Genomic DNA, 26411 nt, shown 5'->3' on the forward strand with positions numbered 1-26411 from the left:
TGTATATAATATGGTATGAAAGTGTTCAATAATATGGGAGTCATGTAGGATTGTATGAGTACAGGTAGGTAATAAATGACTTGCATGATATGTGGTATAAATAAAATGAAAACAAATGTTACATCTCAGTGTCTATTCAGTGTAATCATAGAATTGTGTTATAACACTGTATATTTGTGGTATCCATCCATCCACATAAACCCAAAAGCAATATTAAAAAATAATGAAACCTTGAGATGTTATGACTAATCTGGAAAGTTTGGTGGAAGGGGAAGTTTAGTATCTTAAAGGGGTAATTCCATCCATGTTATCTTGTACAGATGCATGTAATGCTTGGCTTGATTTGTTTTGTGATGTCTCTCTGAAATCTTTGCCCCTGCCCTGACGCAATGAAGGTGAATTTAATTTAAGGCTGTCTGAGTAAAACATAAAACACAGAACCTGGTATATACTGTACATGTATTATTTATGTATATATGTAGCATTTTTCATATGACAAATTAATCCCTGAAACATAATAAATTTAAATTTATTATAATATTGTAATGTTGGTGAACCGACCTTTAAACTTGTCATGTTAAAGTTAAAATGTGCTTCACATCTGACCTAAAACCGACCACCAGCTTTGTCCTCTTGTGCATGAGGAAGGAAGCCTTGTCCTTTGTAGCTCGGTTATTTCTGCTCATTTGTTCGTCTGCTTTCATTTCTCATCCTTGGGTCGGACATTGCAGCACAAATGGGGAAAAAAAGGGTATCCTCATTCAATTTTACCTCCAGGTGGTTTTACTTTTACTCTGAGAGAATCCTTTTTGCAATTTGCAGACTCAGTTCTTGACATAAGTTAGTTCAATTTTTGTTTCAAACATCAGCATCATACTGTATTTCATATCAGATGCATCTGTCTTGTTATTAGTATCATCATCAACATTTATGAGGTTTCTCTCCTTTTCAGTTAGATGGAACATTTGCACAGTCCTGTTTAACACATATTTATTTACATATATTGGAAAACAGTGATCTTATAGAATGGCCTGAATGTCCATAATGTCCATAAAAACGTGTTTATTTTTCTTTACATGATCCGAATTAGACAACAACATATAAGGAAGGCATCACACTCCATGTCACATTATTAAAACCAACATTATTATATCAGCACATCAATAGAGGCATGATTCAGTGCGTGCAGAGTAATGCAGTGGGTTACAGATTCCTCTATGTCAGCCATGTGTAACACCACTGTAATAGTGGGTAATGGTTCTCCAACATCTATATTTGACAAGTTCAAGTAAAAACAGCATAAAACCATACAGTAAAACTGTGTCCCTCAAACCAGTGACTCATACATCAAACTGTTACCAGCCTCAGTTCTTATCAGAATATGAGTCAACACAAGACCCGATGTTTAAATATTAAAAGTGCTCAAAGTTGAGACATTCAGGCATTCAGGACAACGGATCAGACAGGGCTGGTTCTCGACAATATGTCTATGACTTTCTCGGCTTTCCCTCTTTTGCCACATTTATCAAGGATCTCGACCAACTTTCTCGGTGCCCCCTTGCCCTGCATGTCCACCCAAGTCTTCAGTAGCTGATGGGTCTGCTCCTGGTTGTTATGTGGATGGTTGTTCTCACAAGACTCAATAGCAGCCTCTCTTATCCCGCTCCTTCTTGCTACTTCTTTCATAACACCCCATCCAAGCTCCTCTGCAATGTCAGACAGGAGAGTCTGGAAGTTGTCAGGGGACACTTCTGGGATATCTGTGCAACAGAGCACAATAACCATCACATTACTTTGCGTAATGAATGAATAAAAGCAAATCAAATGTCATGTTCAAGAGACAGAGAAATAGCAATTAAAAATGTTCTCTTACCTTTAAGAGGCTGAGTCTCCTGTGAAGCAGAAGTAGAAGTGTTAACTTTCGATTTCACAGTGAAAGAAATAAACTATTTGCACTGAGCATCAACAACAACGCTGACACAGAAGCACACTAGCGAGCACACACACGCAAGGTTTTAGACAACTAACCTGTGCCTCCTTCATAAAGGGGCAGCTTTGGCAAGGTTAGAGGAGAAACAGAAAAATGTTTATCATTCATGGCTATGTGTGCTTGCTGACAAAAGCAGTTAGATAAGCAGAGTTAGATGGGACACAGAGGACGGATGCTCTACATCTTAAAGCAGGTAAGAGGTAGTCGGAGTCACTTACCTGTCCATCCACACCACTGCTTCCTGGACCTCTGTTCCCTTGTGAGATAAATTAGAAAAGAAACAAAATCAGACATCAAAGGTGGAGTCAGGTATTTCTCAGAAAGACGGTTGAACTCAACAACATAAAGCCCCGTCTACACATAAAGCCTTGTTGCCCACTCCTTTGCCGCTGAAAGTTGTTTAATAGTGGACGCCCGAGTCTCTAGTTGCCATATTCAAGAAGTGTTCCCTCTTGAATATTTTTGTTGAACAAAACTCTAATTTCTGCAGCTTTATTGAAGATCCTTTGCCCTCTAGTGGTCACATAAACCATTTAAAATCATGCAGAATAGTAGCAGAAATACTCACTCTGTTGTCTCCTTTTCCAGAAATATACACCTATTGCGATTGCAACAACGATGACGATGGGGATGACAGTCGCGTAAATTACTGAAACACAAAGTAAATATTTGCATTACAAAAAAATGTGCCAGGATATTAACTACAGCCAACATGATTTAATCCAGTTTGAGCTACATCATACCTGTGGACCCAGACCCAGACCTGCAGACAGCGTCACTGGTGTCTGTACAGGCTTTTTCAACACCGTACGGACATCTTAAGGAAAAGAAGAAAAAAGTTGACACATTTAAAAAGGTTGGTCCAAACGAGGTCAAGTCAGTAAATTAGTGACATAAATTACATTTTTAAAGAAGCTACACAACCATCACAAAGACCCAGTTCAAACCTGGTATTAACATGATTTATGAGAGATTGGTTCACAAGTGGAAAGCTCTGAGTATGTGTGTTCACACCTGACGTCTCCACACGCAGCTGAAGCGACCACTTAAGATACAGACACTAGTCATTATTGAGAAAATACATCATTTAACTCCATATGGCCACTTTGCAACACGAACTAATTAACTTAAAATACCTTAAAATAGCAGTTGTGAGATTTTTTTCTGAATGAATGAGACAGAAGTCTGTTTACGCAAGACTGTCACATCTGGGCGTATGTGTGTTCACACTACAAAAAGAATGTTGTTACGAGTGGCTCAGGCCTCCTCCAAATGTGGTTCACACCTGCACTTAAAGTTGTCCACTTGTGATCAGATCCCTCAGAATACATGTTCATGACATTTTAAGCACTTTATGTGGAAAACTGTGGTAGTGCATACAAACTCATATAACAGCCATGATTTTTATGTTTACAAAGCTTATATTACATGTTCAGTTTCTACCACAATGATGCTGATTCTGCTTTATGTCAACTGTGAAGGTCATGATTATTTTGTCCTGCCCCTTTTCATACTGCAAGATAATGGAGTCTATCACACCAGAACAAATCTTGCTGTAGAAAAGCCGATTTATATCAGAGTTGTTGAGTGTGGGTGTGTGTGTACATAAAAAAAAAAGCACAACTTACATCGTACAGGGGAAGCAGATTCTGCAGAGTCCTTTTTCAAATTGGTCGCAGAAATGATCTTTCTTACATCGGCACTTAGTGTCATTGCCACGGGTACAGGGCTGCGCCACCTCCAAGTTCGCTAAAAGGGCAGCAGATTCACATTGTCATTACTTCAGACCTTTACACTGTTTCAGACTGTATTTTTATTAAAAACAACCACATTGACTCTGATGCATTTTTTTATCTTACCTGGAAAAACACTCACACACACACAAAAAAAATTAATTCTCAAAAAATTGTTCTTGGTCTGCATTTTCATTATTGGCTGGTTTGAGCATTGTTTATGGGTAATTTGGGGGTTTATTTTTAATGTATTAATAGAAAACGAAGAAAAACAGTTAAATCATGACATTTGGAAAACTAGAACAGATCATTTAAAGCTTTTGTTGAGTGTACAAATAATAAATTGATGTGTGAATTCCATTCATTCATTCATTCATTCATTCATTAATCTTCTGTACCCGCTTATTCCTGTTAAGGGTCGCGGGGGTCTGCTGGAGCCTATCCCAGCTGTCATCGGGCGAGAGGCAGGGGTACACCCTGGACAGGTCGCCAGTCTATCACTGGGCCAACACAGAGAGACAGACAACCATTCACACTCACATGGACACCTACAGCCAATTTAGAATCACCAATTAACCTAATGAGCATGTCTTTGGACGGTGGGAGGAAGCCGGAGTACCCGGAGAGAACCCACGCAGACACAGGGAGAACATGCAAACTCCACACAGAAAGGCCAGCTGGCCGTGTAAATTCCATTTAGCTGTTTTGGTTTCAGGGTCCTGGTATTGTACAGTCATGATTCACTGCAAAATTACACAAATGTGTCAAATGTGTCTGGCAAAAAGGTTTATTTATTTATTCATTTTGGCAGTGGTTTGTCTTTGGTTTTAACTGTTGGTGTCACATTGTGTCTGTACCATTAGACTGGTTGCAGGAGGTGCAGCTCTGACATGTCGTCCCATCATTTGGTTCAATGCTGTACGTTTCATCCTCACAGTGTTTGCATGTTCCATCGCTTGGACTGACGCTGCAGTGCTTCTCGACCCGCTGACCTACGATATAGTGACACATGAGCCAGAGGGCACAAGAAAACGTTTTAATATAATATGTTTGGTTACTGCAAATGAGGAAAAGCAGACATGGGAAAAGTGTATGAAGCAATGCACAAATTTAAATTTTTTTATTAATTATAATATACAAAAATATGTAAGCTGCAAATGTTGTGCTGTAACTACTTGAGGTGGGGGTAAAAAGGAAAAGAGAAAACTTATTCCTTATTTTTGGGTGCCTTCAAAAGAGGTGTTTACTACATGAAAACAGACATTATCAGAAAGCTCATGTTTGCAGTGGATAGTAGATTAATATATTGTTATTTAGTCATATGAGTTTTTCTAGTATGTCTGAGGAGCATGTCTATATTCCCAACACCCTCATCCTTTCATTATGCCTTTGTATTTTCTACATTACCCACAAGCTAGCTTGCTAAATCATTAGCCCCTGTAGTTGCTAACTGCTTAGCATCTATACTTTCATAACTTACAGCTTTAAGTTGTTGTTACCACTTTAACACCAAATATTTTGTGTACACAACTTCCTATGTTATAACCACACATTCTGTTTGTAGGCATCATGGACACTGGTAAACAAGGAGTGTCACTAACTAGTGGAAGTTCCCTTTTTATACGGATCTTTTCAAATGCACGTCTGGCCAAAACTAGTAAGTAAGGTGTCTTGAACTTGCAGATTGATCTAATGTCCACGTTATTTCTGAACGGCAATGTCTTTTTTCACTTGTTTCCAAATATGATAAAAGAGCTTGTGTTAACACATTTTTTGTGGATTTTTTCCCCCTGAGGGATCATGTTTGAAATCATGTTTCACTGATCGTTCTCAGGCGCTTAATCATATGGTAAACCAAGAAAATGGATGACAGTAGCTTCTTCTGGTTGTGGCGGCCTATCTTCACATCACATTAAAACATGTATCTTGGATTCAGATCTCTAATACAGTATGAAAATTAGCTATTTCCATGATTCAGTATTTGTTGTTTAGTGCAAATAATTTTTTTCTTCTGAAATTTTACTATGGTGGAATAGAATGTAAAGTTAATATGACCCATAATGACCCAAAAGACACATGTATTGGAAATACACCAACTTGAAATCAAACAATTGTGCTTTAAGAATCATCTTAATCTGCAGCTGAACGTATGTTATTAAACTGGCCTCAGTACTGCTCTTTACATTTACATGTAAGGTCTGACACTTACCAGGACCACATTTACAGCAGCTCTTGCCCTCGTGGTCGTAAGTGCCATATTCACACACCTGTCTCCTGATGCGTAGGCCTACTGTCTCCTTAGTGGGGTGAATCTTTGGTTGGGTTGAAGAATTAGCGCTGAGAAATAAGAAACGAAAGTGAAAGTAAGCAATCTAGCGTTGAAAAACAAAGGTTTAAAAACTTCGGGTGTTGTGATAAACTCCGTTACCTATCGGTTTGTTTCTCATCCTAAGCAACCCTTAGAACCCACAAATATTATTTTATTTAAATCTAAACCTCCAGCCAGCTCTTGCCCTGAAAGCCTACCCATTCTTATGAACCGTTCGTTAACCGACATTAAACACCCTCAACGTCTGGCCATGACACAGCGTGTTAAACACAATCACAGCTAGCCCACGAATTTACTTAAGTTTACTTACAGCGACAGGAGGTCGGAGAAGAAAATCGAAAAGATAAGCAAAGCAGGTAACATTGAAGCAGACGCCATGTCAACGTTTACTGCTGCTCTGTACTGTTGTGGTTCCAACTGCTACATCACGTCTCAGTAACCGCCCTAAATTTCTAAATACGCAGGCGGGGACTTCCGTGATCTTATCTTTTTTTTTTTTTTTTAAACTTCCTTTTTTATGTGACTTTTATTATTAACATGTATTTTATAACACGTATAGCTTATATAATAATCTAAAGATAAAACTATGATATAAAAATAAATATTTCAATTTAGGGCGCAAGTTTTTACTTTGTGTTTCCATGGAAACACGAAGCGGGGGACTTCCGTGGTTGGTTAGATCTTAACTTTTTTTTTTTTTTTTTTAAAAGTCCTTTTTTTTTTTGTGTGACTTTTATTATTAACTATGCATTTTATAACACGTATAGCTTACACAATAATCTAAAGATAAAACTGTAATTTAAAAATAAATATTTAAATTTAGGGCGCAAGTTTTTACTTCACAGTGGGGGAGCTCATACTTCATATACATTCGCTGTGTTATGGAAAACACCACAAAAACCAACTCTGTGGTGTTTACAAGCACACGGGTCACAAAGAAAGTCTCATTGTCTTTATTTAACACTTTCAGTCTCTAAAAGGACAATTTGTCATACATACCCTACGAGTCTGGCTAAACCACATTGTAGGGCAGCAGCATTACCAAAATCACAAAAATATAGATCACAGTACAAACATTTTCAGATTGCGGGTGGCCCGATATCTGGAAATTATGACGTCATTCCGATAGGTCCGATATCATAACGAATAGTCCCGATAATATAATAGATATTTTTGTCAGTATACTGCGGTGTGTGAGTGGTTGTTTTAATCAATCTGAAGTGAATGCTGCGTTCAAGTGGCATCGGTATAATCGGAAAATCAACATTCTGGCTGAAAGAAATCATTAAAATACTCCCTCATGTCGGAAAACAACTCGTCAACTCGGTCATGATTTTGGTAGTAGCTGTCATTATGTTACACATAAACAACAGAAACATAAAACGTCGGAAAAACGACTCTCAAACCGGGAACGGGGAACGTCCGTCACCACTTGAATGCAGCACAACTTGAATACGTTTGTAAACAAACAACATGGCGGCGGCGGTGGTGTGGGACTTTTTCAAAGTTTCCCAGGATGACATTTCTCTGGCTGTTTGTAATAAATGTTTAAAGAAAGTGCAACGAGGTGGAACAATCAGCACCAGCTTTAATACCTCGAACATGAGAAGTTATTTGAAATAGCCATCGATTCGATGGAATTTTTTGTAGGCGTATGAGGACGGCAGCGAGGCTTTTGCTCATCTTCAGGTATGTTATCGGTTATCGGTATCGGTTTTAAAAAAAAGTTATCGTGCATCCCTAATATATATCAAATTGAATAAGTAAGCGGTCTAACAAACGAACTTTACAAACGTACAAACGTAATCACTTATCAAAATAGTTGCTTTGATCGACTGCAATTTTTTCATTACATTATCAAAAATTATCAAACTTTGTCTGGGGAAATTAATTCAAAGAACCTGGTTTAGGGAATGAGCAGGATTGTCTTATTCACTTCTAGTACCTTTACTTTTTGGAAATAAAAACATACATGTCAAGACGTATACTGGATAAAAAACAGTTGTGTTTATTTGATTTTGTTTAATACAAATATTAATTGTGAAGAAATACAGTATAGCCTATTGATGGACAGCAGAATACTGGAGGTTAGACTAATTGTTTGCCACTAGGAGGCGTTATTGCACTTTCTAAACGTGGATGGTTGTGATCCTGTTGATTGGGGCCCATCAATATAATAATATATGATCTCTTCTACTGCAGCCTGCCACATGCACTCAAACTAGTGTTTAAATAATTCAACGCAAAAGCACATTTTTTATCTTTTAACAGCATACGCCTTGATCTGTCAGAACACTGTAAGATTGATTAAGAGCAGATAAGATGCAATAAAAGTGATTGGATTCCTTTTGAATCGTGACCATAATATTAACTGGATTAACAGTCCCCTGACAACCATGAGGCAAGTTGTGAAAGTAAAGTTCAAAAAATAAGATGATGAAGGTGGGCAGTGCTTTGGGCGGCCCGATATACAGAAGAGAAAGTACACAGTGAGATTCAGTAGTAAATACCAGTAAGTTTGAGAGAGACTAAAGGAAGTTTATACCTCTACGTTAATTTGGCGCCGTAGCTATGGCATCAGCCCAGACCCTAATGGAGTAGCCTGACGTGCCCCTCCCCAGAAATGTAACTATGCGTCACGGCGACAGAGACGGCAGGAGATGTCAGTGGTCTGCTTCATCTTAGCGTATTTCTGCTTTAGAATTTCCAGGAGCTTCTCCATTTCCGCAATTTTCAAACTGATTGTTGTGGGTCAGTAAAGATGGAACACATCATGGAAAGGTTAACTGATAAAGTTCGGAGATACAAACATTTATATGACTCATCCTTTGCGAAATTTTGGTGAAATTTCAGTCGCCATTGTTAAAAGTGAAGCAGGAAGTAGAAACAAAAATTAACCCGACTGGCAAAAAAGACACGGCGCCGACCAGCGCTTTGGTGGCGTTTTTACAGAGCGAGCCAGACTGATGAGTGCACAAGTATAAATGGCTCGCACCAGCATTGGCTATGTGCATTGGTTACTGCGTCTATGTCCCGCAGAGGCATAAACCGTGCTTAACACTCCTAATTAAACTAATTAAAGCTCCATTGTGGAACATTTATCTCCCCCTCATGGCAGTGAGAATAATTACACAAACATCAGTGTGGCTTCTCTTCTTTCAGCTCTCTCCAGTGAGAAAAAGCAACTTAACGGTAGTATTTATCTTCATTGTTGATCACTTTATTTGTTAGACTTCAGTTCCAAGTCCCATTACGTTCGTCTTGACTGCGAGAGACGGTGACTAGATCGGTAACTCTCCCTTTTCCACCATACTTCTAGCGGCTGTAGCTTACTCCATAGTTACAGTTTCTTCCCTCTTAAGCTTTACTGGTTGATGCAAAATGCATCGCTACCAGTGCGCCAGTGCAAGAATACCAACACAACCACCAGACTCTGGAAGACTGCGAAATACATAGAGATTTGTTTCCAGCGTCAGTGAGCATCTGTGGCTCATAGATTTTCCAGTGTGTCTTGCACTGTTGAGTTTTGCCTACCTTTGCCTTTATCTAATCTGAACATTCTTCTGAAGTACATGAATATTTTCATAACGACATGATCACCTAGAGTGAATAAAATGTAGACTAACTGATCAGCGTGATTCAGGACACAGCTCTATACAATGGTTGCTTTTCCTAGCTTGCTAGCCTCCCAGGTAGTCCAGCTAGCTCTTCTGGTTTCCCAGTAGAGTTATTTCTTTACACGCTAGCTTGCTTTATTCTCTGTGGTGTGTTCAAGTGCAACTTTTTAGCACAGGCACAGGAGACATGAGGTGCCGCTAGAGTCGGCCTTTGTTGCCGCTGCTAGTTCTTTGATGTCCGTTTGGTGTAAATGTCCCTCAATCATATTACCAAAAAAAGTGCAGTGTTTGCTTGATCTCTCCCAAGTGTAGCTAACAGCAGTGTATCTTTGAACAAAAGTGCTTGGATGGGGAATAAAAACGAAACTTGAAGGAGAACTCCTGTGGGATTTGGTTGTTTTTGCATGAATATGAAATTTCAGCCCTTTGTAGTCCCACTAAGTCCCAGTGTCAGACTTGTACCAGTATGCCGCCTGCTCATGTGGCCCACTTACAGAGCAAAATGAACACACACACAGGTGTTATAGGACAATTATGAATTGATATTTTTAACCACACCGGCGGCCTGGCTCTACGCTTGGCGATGCCTTTCGGTTGGCCTATTTCTTTGCAGCATTGGATGGATGGCAATGAAATTTTGTACAGATATTTTTGGGTCCCTAAACAATGAAAGCTAATTCTCAATTCCCAGGCTCTTAGCCTTATTAGAAATATGTCTGTATGGTCTCAGAGTTGAAAAAGTTGTGTGATCCATAGTAAAACCTGAAAAAACAAACACACTGCATCTTTTTTTTCTTCTTTTTTTCATTTGCTTCTGCAACTATTTCCTCCTAACATAGTTTGTTTCATCAAAGCCAAATGTGTAACATTAGTTAATCTATACAAGATGTTTTAACATGCATCAAAAGAGAAAAAGGTCATGAAGCGCTGAGACATGACACCGGCATCACATAATTCAAATTTGTGGAAATAAACCTGGCAATCTTTTTCCACAGTTGCTAGTTTTGAGGGTAAGTCAGAGGATGAGTTGGACGTGTTCTTCTTGTTTCTTGTTTTGTGTGGGCTAATGCTTCATGTAATAAGAGCATGTGAAACCGGTGCCAGTAGACCACAATGAGAGCATTACTCCCCTCCATTCTGCTCTACTACATCAAAACCAAACCCAACTGCAGCTCGTAGATTTATGCTCTGTGCAGCAGCATTATCATCCGCGGCCAATGTGTTCCGCCTCCCATCGCCTCCGGGTCATATGCAGAATAAGGCAGAGTAATAGCTCCACAGAGATGGAGGAGAGGGGAAAAAATAAAATAGAAGAAGACAATGTTTTTGTTGTTGGGAGGAAGCTGCTGGAAGGGGCCGCGTTGCAAAGCCTCCCCAGGGACACGGAAGAAGAAGAAGAAGAAGAGGGAGGAGATGATTCAGGGAAGGTGGCAGGTAACAGCTCATCTCTTTGAGAGACAGAAACAGTCTTCTGTGGTTTATCTGTGTGCCGAAGTTCACGGATGCTGTGCGCATGATAGATTTTGTTAACACAATGCCCTGTGTCTTTCTTTGGAAATTGGGTCATGGCAGTGTTAACTCAAAATAACAAGAAAAGCAACAAGTTTTGGATTTTTTTTTTTCTGAAGTTGTACTACATACATGTCAGTAGCTGAAATGTCTCCCCCCTTAAGTGCACTATGCATTTGTTAATTTAAAATTTCATGCATGTTGTGGAAGAGTGCTTCCTATTTGATTTTTACTTCCTTGAGGTGGAACTTCTTTAAGTTTGGCTGCAGCTTACAGAGCCAACGCTGTTAGGCCTGCAGCACAGTAATCAAAATCCAGGAGAGCATGAATTTGAAACTACATATATATATTGCCTTTGCTCTTTCAATTCAGAGGAGCTATAGCTGTTGTGACTTTGACACTGAAGCATAACAACCATGACAGTTTTCTCTTTTTCTGTCCTAAAAGGATTTTTCAGCTTAAAATGACAAGATTTCTGTGTTCGGATGCTGAAACCAGGCAGGGATGTGTGATGAATGTATAAAGAATGCCAGAGGAAATAATTAATGTGTCTGTACCTTGTAACTTGTGTCCAGTATAGAATAAACTGGGACTCATGGGAGATTAACCTGATGCTTCTTCACACAGAGAACAGGAAGAGACTCATGCTGCTTTTCAGCTACAGGAAATAACCTCGGTGCTGATGACGCATGTCTCAGGGGAAAGCTCAGCAAGTTCTGTAGATCTGAAGCATACTGTACACTCTGTAAGCATGAACAGCAGGGCTGTGCAAGGCGGTGCAACACGTTGCGGCACGGACGCACACATTCACACTCTAAGTCACACATTTCTTTGAGCTCTGTTTTGTGCCATACGAAAAGTATGGAATGTGTTTGTCACTTAATCGCCAACTTCAGTATCTCCGTGTCTTTCTCTCCCTCAGCATCAGCTTACACTCATGCACACAAACTAGCTGAAAAGACGTAAATCTGTAAAGCTGCCACTAGATGATAAGTCTGTGCAGAGAGATTTCCCCCAGCAACACGTCCAGCGGTCTGCCTAATTAGAGCAGAGTGAATCTGTGGGCAATGGAGTCTGCACATGGAAGGGGGATTTGGCCGCGAGCATTCATTCACTGAGCTGTCTGGTGGGAAGACAATGGTGGGGAGAGCAGATTGGATGTCTTGTATCCAGAGGAAAGACAAGAATAATGCCCGTTGAATATCCCATTGAGATGGATTTATTGGGACTGTTGGTATTGGAAAAATCCAGTTAGGGACTTAATCAAAACAGCAGCAGCAGCAAGAGACTGAGCTGAGCCTGTGGCGCAGGCCAAACTGACGGCAGGCCTGCTTGTCCCGTCCTTTACCTGTCCTCTCTGTCCTCTGTCCACTCCACTTACTCATCCTTTGTTGAAACGCCATTACACGAAATGGTGTCTTCTTTTTCCGACCCTCAAGGACGGCCCCTCTTTCAGTCCGCCCTCACACAGAACACTGTGTGTTTGCGGTGACTGTAGCTCCATCAGATAGAAGTCGTGGGCTTGTGGTTACGACATGGGAAGTCGTAAGCTGTGAAACATCGCTGCCATACAATTGTAATAGTATAACAAATAACAATGTAGAGGCCACCGAGGCTAACAGTTTAACAAGCTAACGACAGGCAAACCTAACGTAGGAAAAGACGTAATGAAAGGATGAAGCTGTTTGGATTATCAACATTTTCCTCAAGCACATTATAAAATAATGAAAAAAAAAACTATGTGATTAAATAACAGTATAACTTTTTTACTGACTTTAACTTACCATCCCTACGAAAAGTTAGCAAGCACGTAACAATTAGCGAACTTTTAAAGGCCACGAGATGGTTGGAAGATTCTCGTGAAGATGGTAAAAGCATCCGTATTTGAAGGTAGCTTGTGACCTACATTACAAATTCCCAGACAGAAGCTACCTGTGCTGTTCCCACTGATCGTGTTGAAATCTACAGACTCCCTATTTTGAGTTAACTGTTAGCGCCTAAACACGTTTAACTACAACTAAGAACGTATGAAAAGCACACAAGTTGAAACAGTTCAATAAAAGTGTTGTTTAAATGGACATTGTTCAGTTCATAGTCACAATGTGCTGTACGTCAAGTTCAAACCACTGTCTGCATTTGAAGAAGAACAAACCTGGCATGACGTCAGCCATATGTTTCCTGAAGAGTGGTCTTGAAGTTCAGTGTGGTGGCTCCGGTTGACGCCATCTTGGCACGGCCTGACTCTAACTAATTCCTGGATAATCTAAAAATGGTCAAGCAGGAAGAGTGTGAGTGGAGCTGAGGAGGGCAGAATACACCTAAGATGACAGCTGATGGCACCCACTTCACCGTCCGAGCGGCCCCGTCCTTAATTAGCCATAACTTAAACTTTACATTTTAAACATGTGAAAAAGATTCACCCATGAAGATGTTATGAGTTGTACCATGGCTGTAAACATGTTGATTTATGCTGTAAAGGTAAACATTTTAACATATATATAGTCTATGGGAATTGACTCGTTTTTGGAGCCACCCTCAAGTGGCCGCTTGAGGAACTGCAGTTTTCACTGCTTCCTTGTTGGCTTAATTTTTCAGAAAAAACTCAAAAACTCAAGTCAAATGACCACATCTTAAAGGAACCGTATGTAAGAAATGTATTTCAATTAATCATAAAATGGCCCTGATATGTTAGCCTGGTCGTCACCATCCTACGTTTCCGCCCGAAATTTGATTTCGGTCTGCACGTTAGTCTGGCCCAATGTAATAGGAATCTGTCTCCGTAATGGGCAGATGCTTATTTTGAGGTTTAAAATCATTGGAGTTCCCTTAACCAATCAGAAACGTTTGGTAATGACGTATATTGTGCGCCGGAGTTCGGCTCTTACGCTTACCACTTCCGCTTCCAGTTAAATAAATAAAATTTTCCCAAAGCCAGTTGGAAGGAGAGCTACGACGTCCTTGCCATTTATAAAATTGACAAGACAAGCCTCTTGTTCTGGTTTTAATTCCGTGATGCTCTCGAGAGTTGAGACAACTTCGCGGATGGCTTCTAGCGTCTCTTCCTCCGTCGCCATTGTTGCTATTCTGTTGAACTACAAGCTTCGCTGGCTGGACTACAAGCAACTCGGCAGGCGAGTTTCACGTCATCACTCAACTATTCGCTGATTGGCTAAGACCACGCGGTTACACGCGAACCGCAGAAGGGCAATTTGGCCAGACTCCGTGGCAGACCGAAATCAAATTTCGGGCGGAAACGTAGGATGGTGACGACCAGGCTACTGATATGTCACTAGACATGAAGAAATCATGTTCATTTCAAATACTTATATCACTGACAACAGTGGTCCGGCCAGGATATTGTCATTTAAAAGTGAAAGTTGCAGCCCTCAACTGATGTTGATGTTGTCATGTTGTGTTTTGGCCTCAAGCTATCTACTAATCACGAAGTCAGTAGAGTTTCGTCATCCGGGTTGCCAGCTCTGCTCTAGTTACCACAGCTGCAGCTACGAACGTGTCGGATAAAACATGTATAACGTTACTAAACCTAAAAGACCTCGTTATGAATCCGAAATACGTCGTGACAAAGTCCGGAATGGCATGGAATTGACCCTCGACTTTTGGATGCTATATTCTACCATGTTTGTTGGTATAGGCTAAAAGCCCCGTGCTTCCGTACATATAGACAGTGGATTTTCCGTGGTAGCCCGTGCTAAATGCGTTCATAAAAAGCTTTATATCGCACCACTAGCAGGGTATGAAAACAATCTATGTTCCGACTGAAATGTGGTATTACAGTACATCTTTACGAAATATTTGGCTAATCACCATTAGTAAATTTTTGCGATACATAATTACTTCGCAAAACATCTCTCATGAAGCATAAACTTTATTAACAGAAAAAAAAACTTACTGTGTAGGACTCGTCACTTGCCATTGGAAGCTCCTTGTAGCAGCCTACGTTCCTGCTGGATCCTGCAGCTTAGCTGGCAACCCCGAGTCAGGGGGGAGGCTGAGGGGATACACCGTTCTACAGTATTTTGAAAGTGATTGAAGTACCAGTTTTGGCCACAATCCTACATACGGTTCCTTTAAATATGACGGTGGTATCTATGAAGCGTATATTTTACTTAATCTAGATCAGCATCAGGAGCAGAATTAAAAGAGAGAATCACAGGAAACATTTTCATGTGCACACCATTTACATAAATCAGTACAAGATGCAACAAAAACAAAAAAAAAATAAAAAATTCCATGGCCTATCACCAAATGTTCCAGCATAAGAAATCAATAAACCTCATGAAGCACCATTTCGCTTCAGCTAAATTAATCCACTTTACGAGAACATGCTTTACATGAAACTTTTCTTATTCACCCACACAGAAAGTACACATAACTGTGTAATGAAACACACAAACCACACTGCATGAACACACGAAGCTATCACCTCCCACCCACCAGCCTGGAAAATATTAACCTTTTCATCTCGTGTCACCTTTTCGTCTAAATGCATGCACCACGCTCACATGCCAGGCTGCACACATTATGAACTGGTGTGTGTGCACGCTTGCATGCACACACACACAGACAGGGACACACAAATGCAGCTGCAGATATCTCAGAGGAACTTCAGAGAATTCAGGGAGTGGAGAGTCATTTTGTTAAAGAGGACCAAACTGCAGGAAATGAGAATCATTGACCCTCCCCAGTGACCGAATTTACAATCTGTGCCTGAAATCAGTTGGAGGAAGAAAGAAAACAGAGAAAGTTAGCTGGAGAAGGAAATGTTTGAGCGTCTATAAATAGAAAGCCCATGTTTGAAATGATTCTGAAAGGCATGCAAGTCATTTATTATTCAGCTCCATGTTTATCACACACTGTAGAAAGAGTAAAAGAAATTTGACAGCCCTGTCTCGAATCTAGATTTATCTTTGGCAGTGTGTATTTATGAACGTATGAAACGTGCACCTTATTTTAGGTAAATAAACTGATCTGTACGTGATGGGTTTGAGTGCAGCATTCATTTTCTGATGCTGCAAATGAAAGGGCATGGAGCTTTAAGCTATAAAACACTAGATCAAATAGTGTACTTGCCAAAAAAATTATACTGTCCCTGTAAAAATGAAATCAGTGCCGCTCCTTAAATGCAATACCAATCTCATTGTCATAGATCACCACCTGCTTTGCGCACCCACACTCAGACAAAGGAGATTCAAAATTGCCTCTCGGATACTCCCGTTTTAAAAGATTTTTATCACAACCAATAATACGGGCGTCTGCGTTCAAGCGGGAGGAATTAACGAAAACAAACAGTACACTGTGAGCATGAAGAGAAGGAGCCCTTTTGCATTGAAGAGGTGCATGAGGCCTCATTCATAATTCAGAGGCGTCGCAGCGATATGAGAGAGGAGGACGCATCTGTCTGCATTACGCCAGCGTTGCCTCTGCGTTGCATCACCCTCCCGGGAGGTTCGTTTTCGAGAGTTTAATACGCTCCCTATCAGTTGCGCTCTGGCTGTGGTCTAATTTCAGCCTCAGATAAGAGCCTTTATTTGTCACCCAGCTCCTTTGCCCTGTCACACGGCCTAGAAGAGCGTCCTCTCTGATATCTTTAAAGGAGTGCTGCGACTGCCTGACGTCTCTATATGTTTCTTGTGACTGTTTAAGTGCGCAGCATCACAAGTAAGAATATTATGAACCCTCACCGCTAACTCGAAACCCATCCCCCACACATACATATAGCTGTCTCCCCACACAAAGAGAGGCGCATGTGCCTTATTACACACACACACACACAGCTGGCTGCTGGTCTGTCTGACCTAGTTTATTTCTGTAGGCTGCTCTAATGGAAGGAGCGAGAGCGGTGTATTATCTGACTGTATCTGATTTGCATTTCTGCCCTGTCACTGGCAGATGGCACCAGAGGTCGAGAGCAGAGCTGTACAGGAGGCCCTTCCGAAACACAACACACACCGCCCGTACACACACACACACACACACACACCCACACCCACACACACGAAGCTTCACACACTTTGTCATATAAATACTTAAATGATCAAAGAAGCTCAAGCTGAAGGTCACTGATCTGACTTTATATACATGTATAACTAAAAATAAGTATGCAGCATGTTGCTACTGCTGGGTCTTAGATGTGTGCATATATTCCAGATACACTTCAAGAAACTCATGTTGTACGATGCTCACTTGAGTGCACGCATGCAGTGGGTTGAGAGCCTGGTTTGAGTTTGGTTTACACCCTCTTGCACTATTCATGCTTAATAGGAAGGAAGTGATGAATCACGCTCACTTATTTGTGGTAATGGTGAGTGTTCAAGTACAGATAGGGCCGCTCTTTCGCTCTCCTTCTTGCTCTCACACACTTTCTCTCCCCCTGTCCCCCCCCCTCCCTCTCTCTCTATCTCTTTCTCTCTCTTGAGAAATCACAGAGGAAGTGAACAGACGTGAAACCTCAGCAATTTGTCATTTTCTATCTGATGGAAGTCATGGTGGAAATCATCCAGGAAGAAGATGATATTGGGTCCATTGTGACACAGGAACAGGAGTGTTTACATTTCCGAAATTTCACCAGGACACGCAAGGCGTCGCTTGTGTCATGCGTTGCAGTAAATCTGGACAAATCTGGGTTTGTGCGTTGCAGAATAAATGGACAGCGGCTTCAATGTCTTGATTTACCTGACACACCCTGCTGGGACTGGCAGTGTCATTTTTGGTAGTGCATGTCCCGCGTGTGTGTGACTGGAGCAGAGGTTCATAGACGTCACCTTTAACCTACAGTAGGTTGGGTTCTGCACGTACATAATATTGTATTCCTGCACACATGCACTGTATGTGCACACGCAAGCCATCAGTCTTTATTTGGAGACAGGAAACAGGGTGTGCTCTCACTTGCTTTCTCTCTTTACCTCTTTTTCTCACTCTCTCTCACACACACACATACACACACATACATGCAACCGTTATTTAAGGGTGTGGGGACATTTTCCATGCGGTTTGAGTGGTTAAGCCTTGCAATTGTACAGCATGAAGAAGAAAAAAAAAAAGAATCTGCCAGATCTGCTCTACATAAAGACACAAATGGCCTAAATGAAGAGATGTGTGTGGGGGCAATTAGTTTGAGGCTTATTAAAGTGTTGGGCAAAATTTTTTAAAAAACTACCCACAGTCTTGTCACGCCAGAAAATAACTTTTCATGAGCTTTGGTTCTCCCAGGTTTAAGAGGCAGACTCAGATATCATTACGTTGTTAAAAAAAATGTCACTCCCCCGCTTGAAAATCAAGGGCCCGGTTCAAACAGAATGCCACTTGCACGTTAAAACCCTTCCTCTTTCTTTCTTCTGCGTCTCTTGCTTTCATAATTTTCTTTGACACGGCCATCTCCTCTCTGACTGACTCATCCCCCAGGTCTCAAGTGTATTGTGGTGAACCGCCGTCGAATTTACTCCACTTTTATATCCCTTTCCTCTCCCGCATCGCGCTCTCTCCCTCCCTCCATTTTCCGTTTGCGCTGCATCTGTCTCTCTTTAGCGGAGGTTAAGTTCCAGTTCGATGTAGATATCACTTGAATAATGCATAGTGCCCATTAAACATGAACGAGCTAGAAAAATATTGTCAATTATACAGAGTGTGTCAGTCTCAGCGAGCTGAAATAGTTCAATATTTGGACAGATATGCAGGGAAGGCCTTTCTTTGAGCGCAGGATGTGGCCTTCCAAGGTTTTTATAAGCTATAAAGAAGACTAGTCATTAACTCGCAGGGAGCTAATTGTGTGGTTGCTGCTCTGCTTGAAAAGAGCAAAAAGTTACCTCAGCTCTTTTGATTCTGGTAACACAGGTCCACAAGGTCAGCAGTTTAACATTTGGAATGCTTTCGATAATTTACCACCAATTATTTTGCAACCCTTCCGCGTCGCAGCAGCAGCATCATCCTCGCTTCCTGCCCCGTATGTGACAGTGGAAGGGACGGACATGGTGTGCGCTGTCGCTTCACACCAGCAATTGTGTCACTTTTACCTCAAAAACCTGTTAGCTACGCAACAGTTTGGGCTTTTTGTGTCTTGTTTAATAGCCTGAAATGGATGCAAGTGGAACTGACATAAGCCTGTGTGTTTATCTGTTATTGTTTGTGGCTGTGAGCATGTGCTATGGGTGCCCTCTGTGTGTGTTTGTGTGTGTTTTTGGATGCCGTGGGTGGTGTAGCCAGTGCCATGGATGTGGATAATGTGAGTGTGTGTGTGTGTGTGTGTGTGTGTGTGTGTGTGCGCTTGCTGTGTGTTCTCATTTGTTGGCTGCTTGCTATCGGTGTTTGTTTGGGGTTAAAAGCCCCTGTCTCTGAGGGTGTTAGCGGGGGTCATCTAAACCGGATCTGCGGCAGAATCGCTTGAGAGGCAGAAGCATAATCTGTGGCTGGCTTTGTGCTCTCAGATTAAAGTGATGATGTTTTAAACCTTTCTCACTGCCACAATATGCCTTTGCCTCCCTCCCCGCTACTCAGTATGTGTGTGACAGCCGATCCACGCGGTCGGGTTCAAGAAAAGGACACCTTCCTCGCTATTTATGAAACGGGGAGCTTTAGCACATTATCTGAGACGACGCACGCATGTTCTATTCATCTATTAATTTGCCATCAGCGTGGTGTAGCTATAGCGTATCTTCTCCACTGTTTGAGGGGAAACAGCTGCTAATCCTAATCCCCCCGTCTCCCCCCACGGGATTCTGTCAAATCACAGGCCCTTTAAAAAGCTCTGGCTGGCTGGTTTCGGGGCTGGTTGAGTAGCTGGCTGACTGGCAGGCTCAAAATGAGAGCACGGACCGCGCTTGTGACTGACATCTACGAGAAAGTATGTCACTTGTTTGCACAAGTACTGTATGTACTGTACACGCACACCACAAATTTCCATTGCCTACCGTCTTTACACAAGTATCATCCCTTAGCTTTGTTCATAAACATCCAGACGAGTAGTTTACAGGTTTGTCAGGAGGTTTAAATAAATGCATACCATACTGTAAACCTGATTAGAGAAAGGAGCCTTTCGGTTTACACAAGATGTTTGTTGCCGAAAAAGATGTTCTGATAAACAGCCATTGATCCATCTCATCTAAAAGGAATCTCACATGCTGTGGCTCAGGCAGCCTAGTGTCGTGACCGCTTTCCCTCTGTCCACATTTTTAAGGGACCGGCATGACTAATAATTAAAAAATACGCTCGGCATCTTAACTGAGCATGGGAGCTGGCTAAAGAGGGACACAGGTGGTCAGGAAACCACCACACACTTTTGTACACCATTTGTACACTTTTATCTTTGGGTATTTTCGTAAACAAGATATAACGTGTTAGCTTGGTGGTGATGGATGCTATGTTAAGTTTCTACCTGTAGCATCATATACAGATCAGCCACAACATTAAAACCACTGACAGGAGAAGTAAATAACATTAACCATCTTGTGACAATTCAATGTTCTGTTGGGAAACTTTTGAATCTGGCATTTATGTGGATGTCACTTAGACATGTACCACCCACCTAGACCGGACCAGGCACCCCCACCCCATAGCAATGACACTCCTTGATGGCAGCAGCAGCCATCCCCAGCAGGATTTAGGAACAACTCAAAAAACATGAAAAACAGCACAAGGTGTTGACCTGGCCTTCAAATTCACTAGATCCCAAACTGATCAAGTATCTGTGGGATGATCCACAGAGGCCCCTCCACTCAACCCATAGGACCCAAAGGCTCCCACTAACAACATCCTGTTGCCAGACACCACAGGACACCCTCAGAAGGTCCGTGTCCAATCTCTGATGAGTAACAACTGTTTTGGAGGCACAAGGGAGACCTACACAATAATAGATGGTTAGGTGGTCATGTTATGCCTGACCGGTGCACATAGACAAGAGAGTGATGTGAATTTTGTTATCTCACTCCGGAAATAAGCTTTAAGAAAGCAATATTGAGCAACTCCCCTCCCCATATGTGTGTCATGTGTATTATTAGAGGAAAAAAAATATGATTAGGCCATTAGTTCCTCTTTTTAAGATCATAACAGGGTAAACTGAAGGCTTTGGTGCAAGAGGATCCCACTGTCACACTCTCAAACTTGAGACATTTTTAAAAAAAAAGACTTAAAAAAAGGCAGAAAATGAAAAGTTGAACTCATGGACAATAAGAGCCTGATTGCTCATTTCATTACTCAGGTGTTTTTTCTGGTTTACAGTCTTTGTGGTGGTGGTTAATAGGAAACTCTAGACAGACACGGAGCTGTAACTGGTACTACTGAATCATTTTGCTTATTTTATGTCTATTTATACTCTGTACGTGGCCAACTGACTATGTTCAGTTGTCAGATGTGGTTGAAAGCTCAGGAGTAAGTATGTATTACTCTTCTGTTCTGTAAATCACATATATTAAATCATCCACTACCTAGTAATGGCCACTTTTAGCCACTTTGATACAGCTCAGGTCGTCTTGTCGTCAAAGTGAGGCTAGAATTCTGTGGATACGGGCGGCACCATCTTACAAATTTGGAGCCAGAGTCAGCACAGTACTCTCGGAGTGTGAAACCACGTTATCGATGACCCTCCCACACTGCTAGACACACTTGCGTTTGGTTAATACTGTGCTCTGCTTCACCTCCGTCAGTTACAAAGAAATCTTGCATCGTACACTGCACTAAATTTATCAGAAAAATGGACACCAGAACACATAAAGTGACAGAAACCATCTTTGGGAAAAATATTTAAAGTGTGCTTTAGTGTTTTAGTTCTGCCCAAGTCCAATCCACTAACATCGAGGGCTTATTACCTATACTGCAGCCAGCCACCAGGGGAAGCTGCACATGCTTTGGCTTCACTTGTGAAGAGCTGTCATGGTGTCCACTTTTTTTACAGTCTATGGTTGGTGCACTGAGGTATGCTAACGTCCTACAAACCTTAAATTCCCGTCACAAAGTGATGCAAACTTGAATGCGGAGTTAATCCACATAGCTGGAGAGCAAGTGATGCAAGAGTATTTATTAGCAATTCAAGTGTGTTATCCAAGTCTACAAGAGATGTCTACGAGCTAGTGACCAAACATACAGTATGTGCAACAATAAACTGACATACCATGCAAACTCTTGCTCTACCAGTGCTTTATTTACCACACTCTCGCATGCAAAAAGGCACTGCTCAGTGTTTCGTTTTTAGACATTCGGCATTTGACTATCACAGAAGAAGAGAGAACAATTCAAGTTAAAACAGGGCAAGTCAAATCTCTAACAAAGCAGCAAATTTGTGGAAAAATTTAAACATAGTTAGATTTTTGTTTAGTTTGAGGAAGGTTACAGTCTTCACATTGGTCCACACAGATCTGATGATGATTGATATAAAAACAAAACCGTAAGTGCCCACTTGAGACTAGCTCAAAAAGCGAGTCAGTTTCCACAGACGTCCATGTTAAAATGAGCAACTTAAAAGCAGAAATTTACAGTTGAGTACAAAATACAGTTTTGGTCTCTCAATAGGGGTGTTTAAACCATATCCAGGTTAATAATGATGTATCATGGGTCATGGCCACTTTAAGTGACAAGTGGGTGCTGTCACGGGTTGCTAGCTCAGCTCCACTAGTGCTCCACCTCCTTGCCCATTAGTCTGGGGTTAGGCGGGGTCAGGCAAATCCAAGATGGCGACGTGCGTAGAAGCTACTCTGAGCTTCAAAACCTCCTTTCAGGAAACCTGTGCTTGATGTCACAGACGGTTAATTCATCTTTATATACAGTCAGTGTTTATATCACATTTTCTTTTATTATTTTCAATTTTAATAGCCACTATCACATCTTTGTGATAGTGGCTGAAAGTGATCACCTGAATGTTAATTAGCTGGTGAGAAATAAAACTGAACCATTTCAAAACAAAATAAACAGAACCGTCAGGCATCCTACGTCCTCCACAAGCTCTCAGCATTAGCTGTTTTCCAATGCGTCTCACTAGCTGTGAGACCCCGAAGCAGTTTCTCTTCTCTGGAACTCTCTGAAAGTCTGCGGCACCATTTTCAACTTTCACTCTGCCGCACAAACACTAATATCGGCCTTGTCCATCAGCCGTTCTCACATCAGCCATTTCAGATAATGACTCTCAGCTGGGGAAGACAGAGAGGGGAGCGACGGCGAGGCTGAGCACAGAGTATCAGCGCAGACACTTGCTTCTCCCCGCCTTGTTCTTGGTATATAAGGATGAGACGGGGATGAGGAGCGCGCGGGGTAACTATCAGTTATCAACGCGAGGATTAGCGACTGTCATCAGCAGCCATATGCCTCATATTACCCTCCTGATGACACTAGATGGAGGGAGGGAAGAGAGTGAAGAGGAAGAGGAGGAGGAGGAGGAGGAGGAGGAGGATGAGGAGGCTCGGGGGAAGGATTACGCCCGCTCTAAGATTTCAGGGTAAAAGTCAGGTAGAGAACAGAGGCTGTCAGAGTGAAGTCTGATAAAGGGATGGCGGAGGAACATACACTTTCACATGCGCACATATTCACACAGATATACATAAATGCCCTGCAGCTGGAGCACTTTTCACTAACACAATGCAAGTTCCTTTTGTAGAAATGTATGTTGGCTTTGCATATGTATACCCTATAGTAAAGCTGATATGCCTCTTTCCATGTTTTTTTTGCCTCTGGCTGGGCATGCCGACTATTATTCAGCACAATGGACACATATGTGCTCTTCATTGATCATACAGAAAGAGTAAGTACTTGTGTGTGTGTGTGTGTGTGTGTGTGTGTGTTGAAGAAGGGGAGGGGTCAGTGGCGACAGCAATACACTAAGTGTTTCCATGTGCTTCTCTTATTCATGAAGACGCACATAAACACACACAGACTGACAAAGCATGCTGGCATATCCATTTCAACAACAACACACACACACACACACACACACACAAAAAAAGAAAAAACTCCCACAAAGACAGAGCTCGTGTGACTCATTAGGTGACTCAGGTCTTGACAGTAAAAAATAACACGAGAAAACATTTACCGTATATTCATTAACAGTCGGTCCAACTCATGACGAGAAGGGCTTTAATGGATTTCCATCAAACGCAGCTGAATTAACTGTGAGCTGCTCCATGCGCAGCACCGTACGTATGAAGCCAGTTTCTTCTCGTTCTTCTTCTTCCCAATTCCACTTCCTCATTCAGTCATGGTTCCTGTGCGCTATCACAGCGTCGGGCTATTTCGGTGCATTCACACAAAAAGAAAAACGGCGCAGCAAATTCACACAAAGTTCACACAGCAGAGAAGAGCTGATTTAATACAACAGAGCTAAAGTATAGTCTCAGATTTATGCTGTATGGAGGGCACTTTCATGACCAAAAGGTATTCATTAAGTGTAAAGCTTGCACAAAGAAAAAGGCACTGATTAACATTAGACAAATGTATTGAATGATAAAAGCAGCAGTTGTTTAAATATTTGTCTTAATCTCCAAAGAAAATCTGGATGGGATTCCAGCTTTAATGTAGCAGATTAATCCCCCTCCCCACACAAAACAAAAAAATCTGAGTGAATGCATAAGTAATCAGAGCAACTTGTGTTTTTATCTCATCCATTTGCAATCTAACGTGTGCTCATAAACAAAATACCTCCATATTAGCATCATTACACTGGCGAGACTTATTGGGCGAGTCCTTTTCCACACTGGTCGCCACACCTGACCTCCGTGAAGAGGAGAGAGAGGCGGTTAACATGTGAGAAGACCATATGTGAGAGCACGAGTGTGGGCACGGAGAAATGATACGCCTGTGGTCCTGCCTGGGCTCGTGCTGGAGTCTGTTGGAGAGAGACTTTGTTCATGCAGTGCACTGGACGTATATACAGTATATGTGTGTGTGTGTGTGTGTGTATTTGTGAGCGCGATAGTCTACACGTGTGGGTGTGTGCGCGCGTACTTTTTCCACAGGCTGTCACTTGTGCTGCTGAGTCTTTGGTAACTTACAGTGCCTGTGTGTGTGTGTGTGAGAGAGTGTGTGTTTCTGTGTGTGTTTAAGCTTTTGTTTAATTTCTACTTCCTGTTTTATTCTTGGCCTAATCCAAACGCAACACAGCTGTGCAGTCAGCCAGAGAGAGAGAGAGAGAGAGAGAGAGCGAGAGAGAGGGAGAGGGAGAGAGAGAGGGCTTGGGGGGATGGGTTGCCAGGTCCTGGTGAGTGCAGCCATGCTCTACAACTGCTACCAACAGATGGAAGGGAAATGGGGTTACCAGCTTGGGCTTATCTTCTCTTTGTAGGCCAGACTGACCCCCACACACATACACTCCCCACCCCCTCATTTGGTCATAATACTGTCCTTAAATCTCTGTATTTTTTGTGTCATCTCTTTTTTGCATTTCACTGTAGTTTAATGCATAGACCACGAAAGCCCAATCATGCCGGGAAAAAAGATACACCGATCAGCCACAACATTATGACCACTGACAGGAGAAGTAAATAACATCGACCGTCTTGGGACAATACAATGTTCTCCTGGGAAACTTTTGGATCTGGCATTCATTCGTGTGGCTGTTACTTAGACATGTAGCACCCACCTAGACCAGACCAGGCACCCCCACCCCATAGCAATGACACTCCTTGATGGCAGCAGCCATCCCCAGCAGGATGCAGCCTGACACACACAAAAACTGTTTAGGAAAAACAGAAAAACAGCACAAGGTGTTGACCTGGCCTCCAAATTCACTAGATACCAAACTGATCAAGTATCTGTGGGATGATCCACAGAGGCCCCTCCACTCAACCAAAAGGACCCAAAGGTACCCACTAACAACATCCTGTTACTGGACACCACAGGACACCCTCAGAAGGCCCATGTCCATTCTCTGATGAGTCACAACTGTTTTGGAGGCACAAGGGAGACCTACACAATATTAGGACCTGCACCTGATCGGTGTATGAATACAAGATGTGGAACATAAATGGTCAAAGTGAATCAGTACCATGAGAATAGAAAGATTCACATTCATGTTGTGTTTGTCAACTGATTCAAATATTTGGATTACTGAGTTGTAACTGAGCGACCAGACCTTGGTGCCAGCTCTAAAATAATCTCAAATACTCCTATGACTAAGTAGATGTTATGCTTCAAAGCTTTAAAGATAAATATGTGGTTGAGAGTTTCCCTGGCTCCATTGACATACGTTACGTGCCAAGCAGCGGCAATGTAGTTGTATGCGTTTGTTTTTTGTTCCATTT

At 41.8% G+C, this 26411-nt stretch overlaps 1 protein-coding gene across 1 annotated transcript; it reads right to left on the reverse strand.

The window, feature by feature from the left end:
* Window positions 1–1045: 1045 nt before the first annotated feature.
* Window positions 1046–6458, reverse strand: fas (Fas cell surface death receptor). The gene is made up of 9 exons (XM_084561516.1): window positions 6363–6458; window positions 5933–6060; window positions 4581–4715; window positions 3619–3739; window positions 2734–2807; window positions 2559–2639; window positions 2209–2246; window positions 1874–1892; window positions 1046–1760 (listed from the first exon to the last, which is right to left on the reverse strand). The coding sequence occupies exons 1-9, from the start codon at window positions 6428–6430 to the stop codon at window positions 1459–1461; spliced, it is 966 nt and encodes a 321-aa protein (XP_084417642.1). The 5' UTR covers window positions 6431–6458; the 3' UTR covers window positions 1046–1458.
* Window positions 6459–26411: the final 19953 nt, after the last annotated feature.

The sequence above is a fragment of the Chelon labrosus genome (genome assembly GCF_963514085.1).
Source record: "Chelon labrosus genome assembly, chromosome: 15".
Lineage (NCBI taxonomy): Eukaryota > Metazoa > Chordata > Actinopteri > Mugiliformes > Mugilidae > Chelon > Chelon labrosus.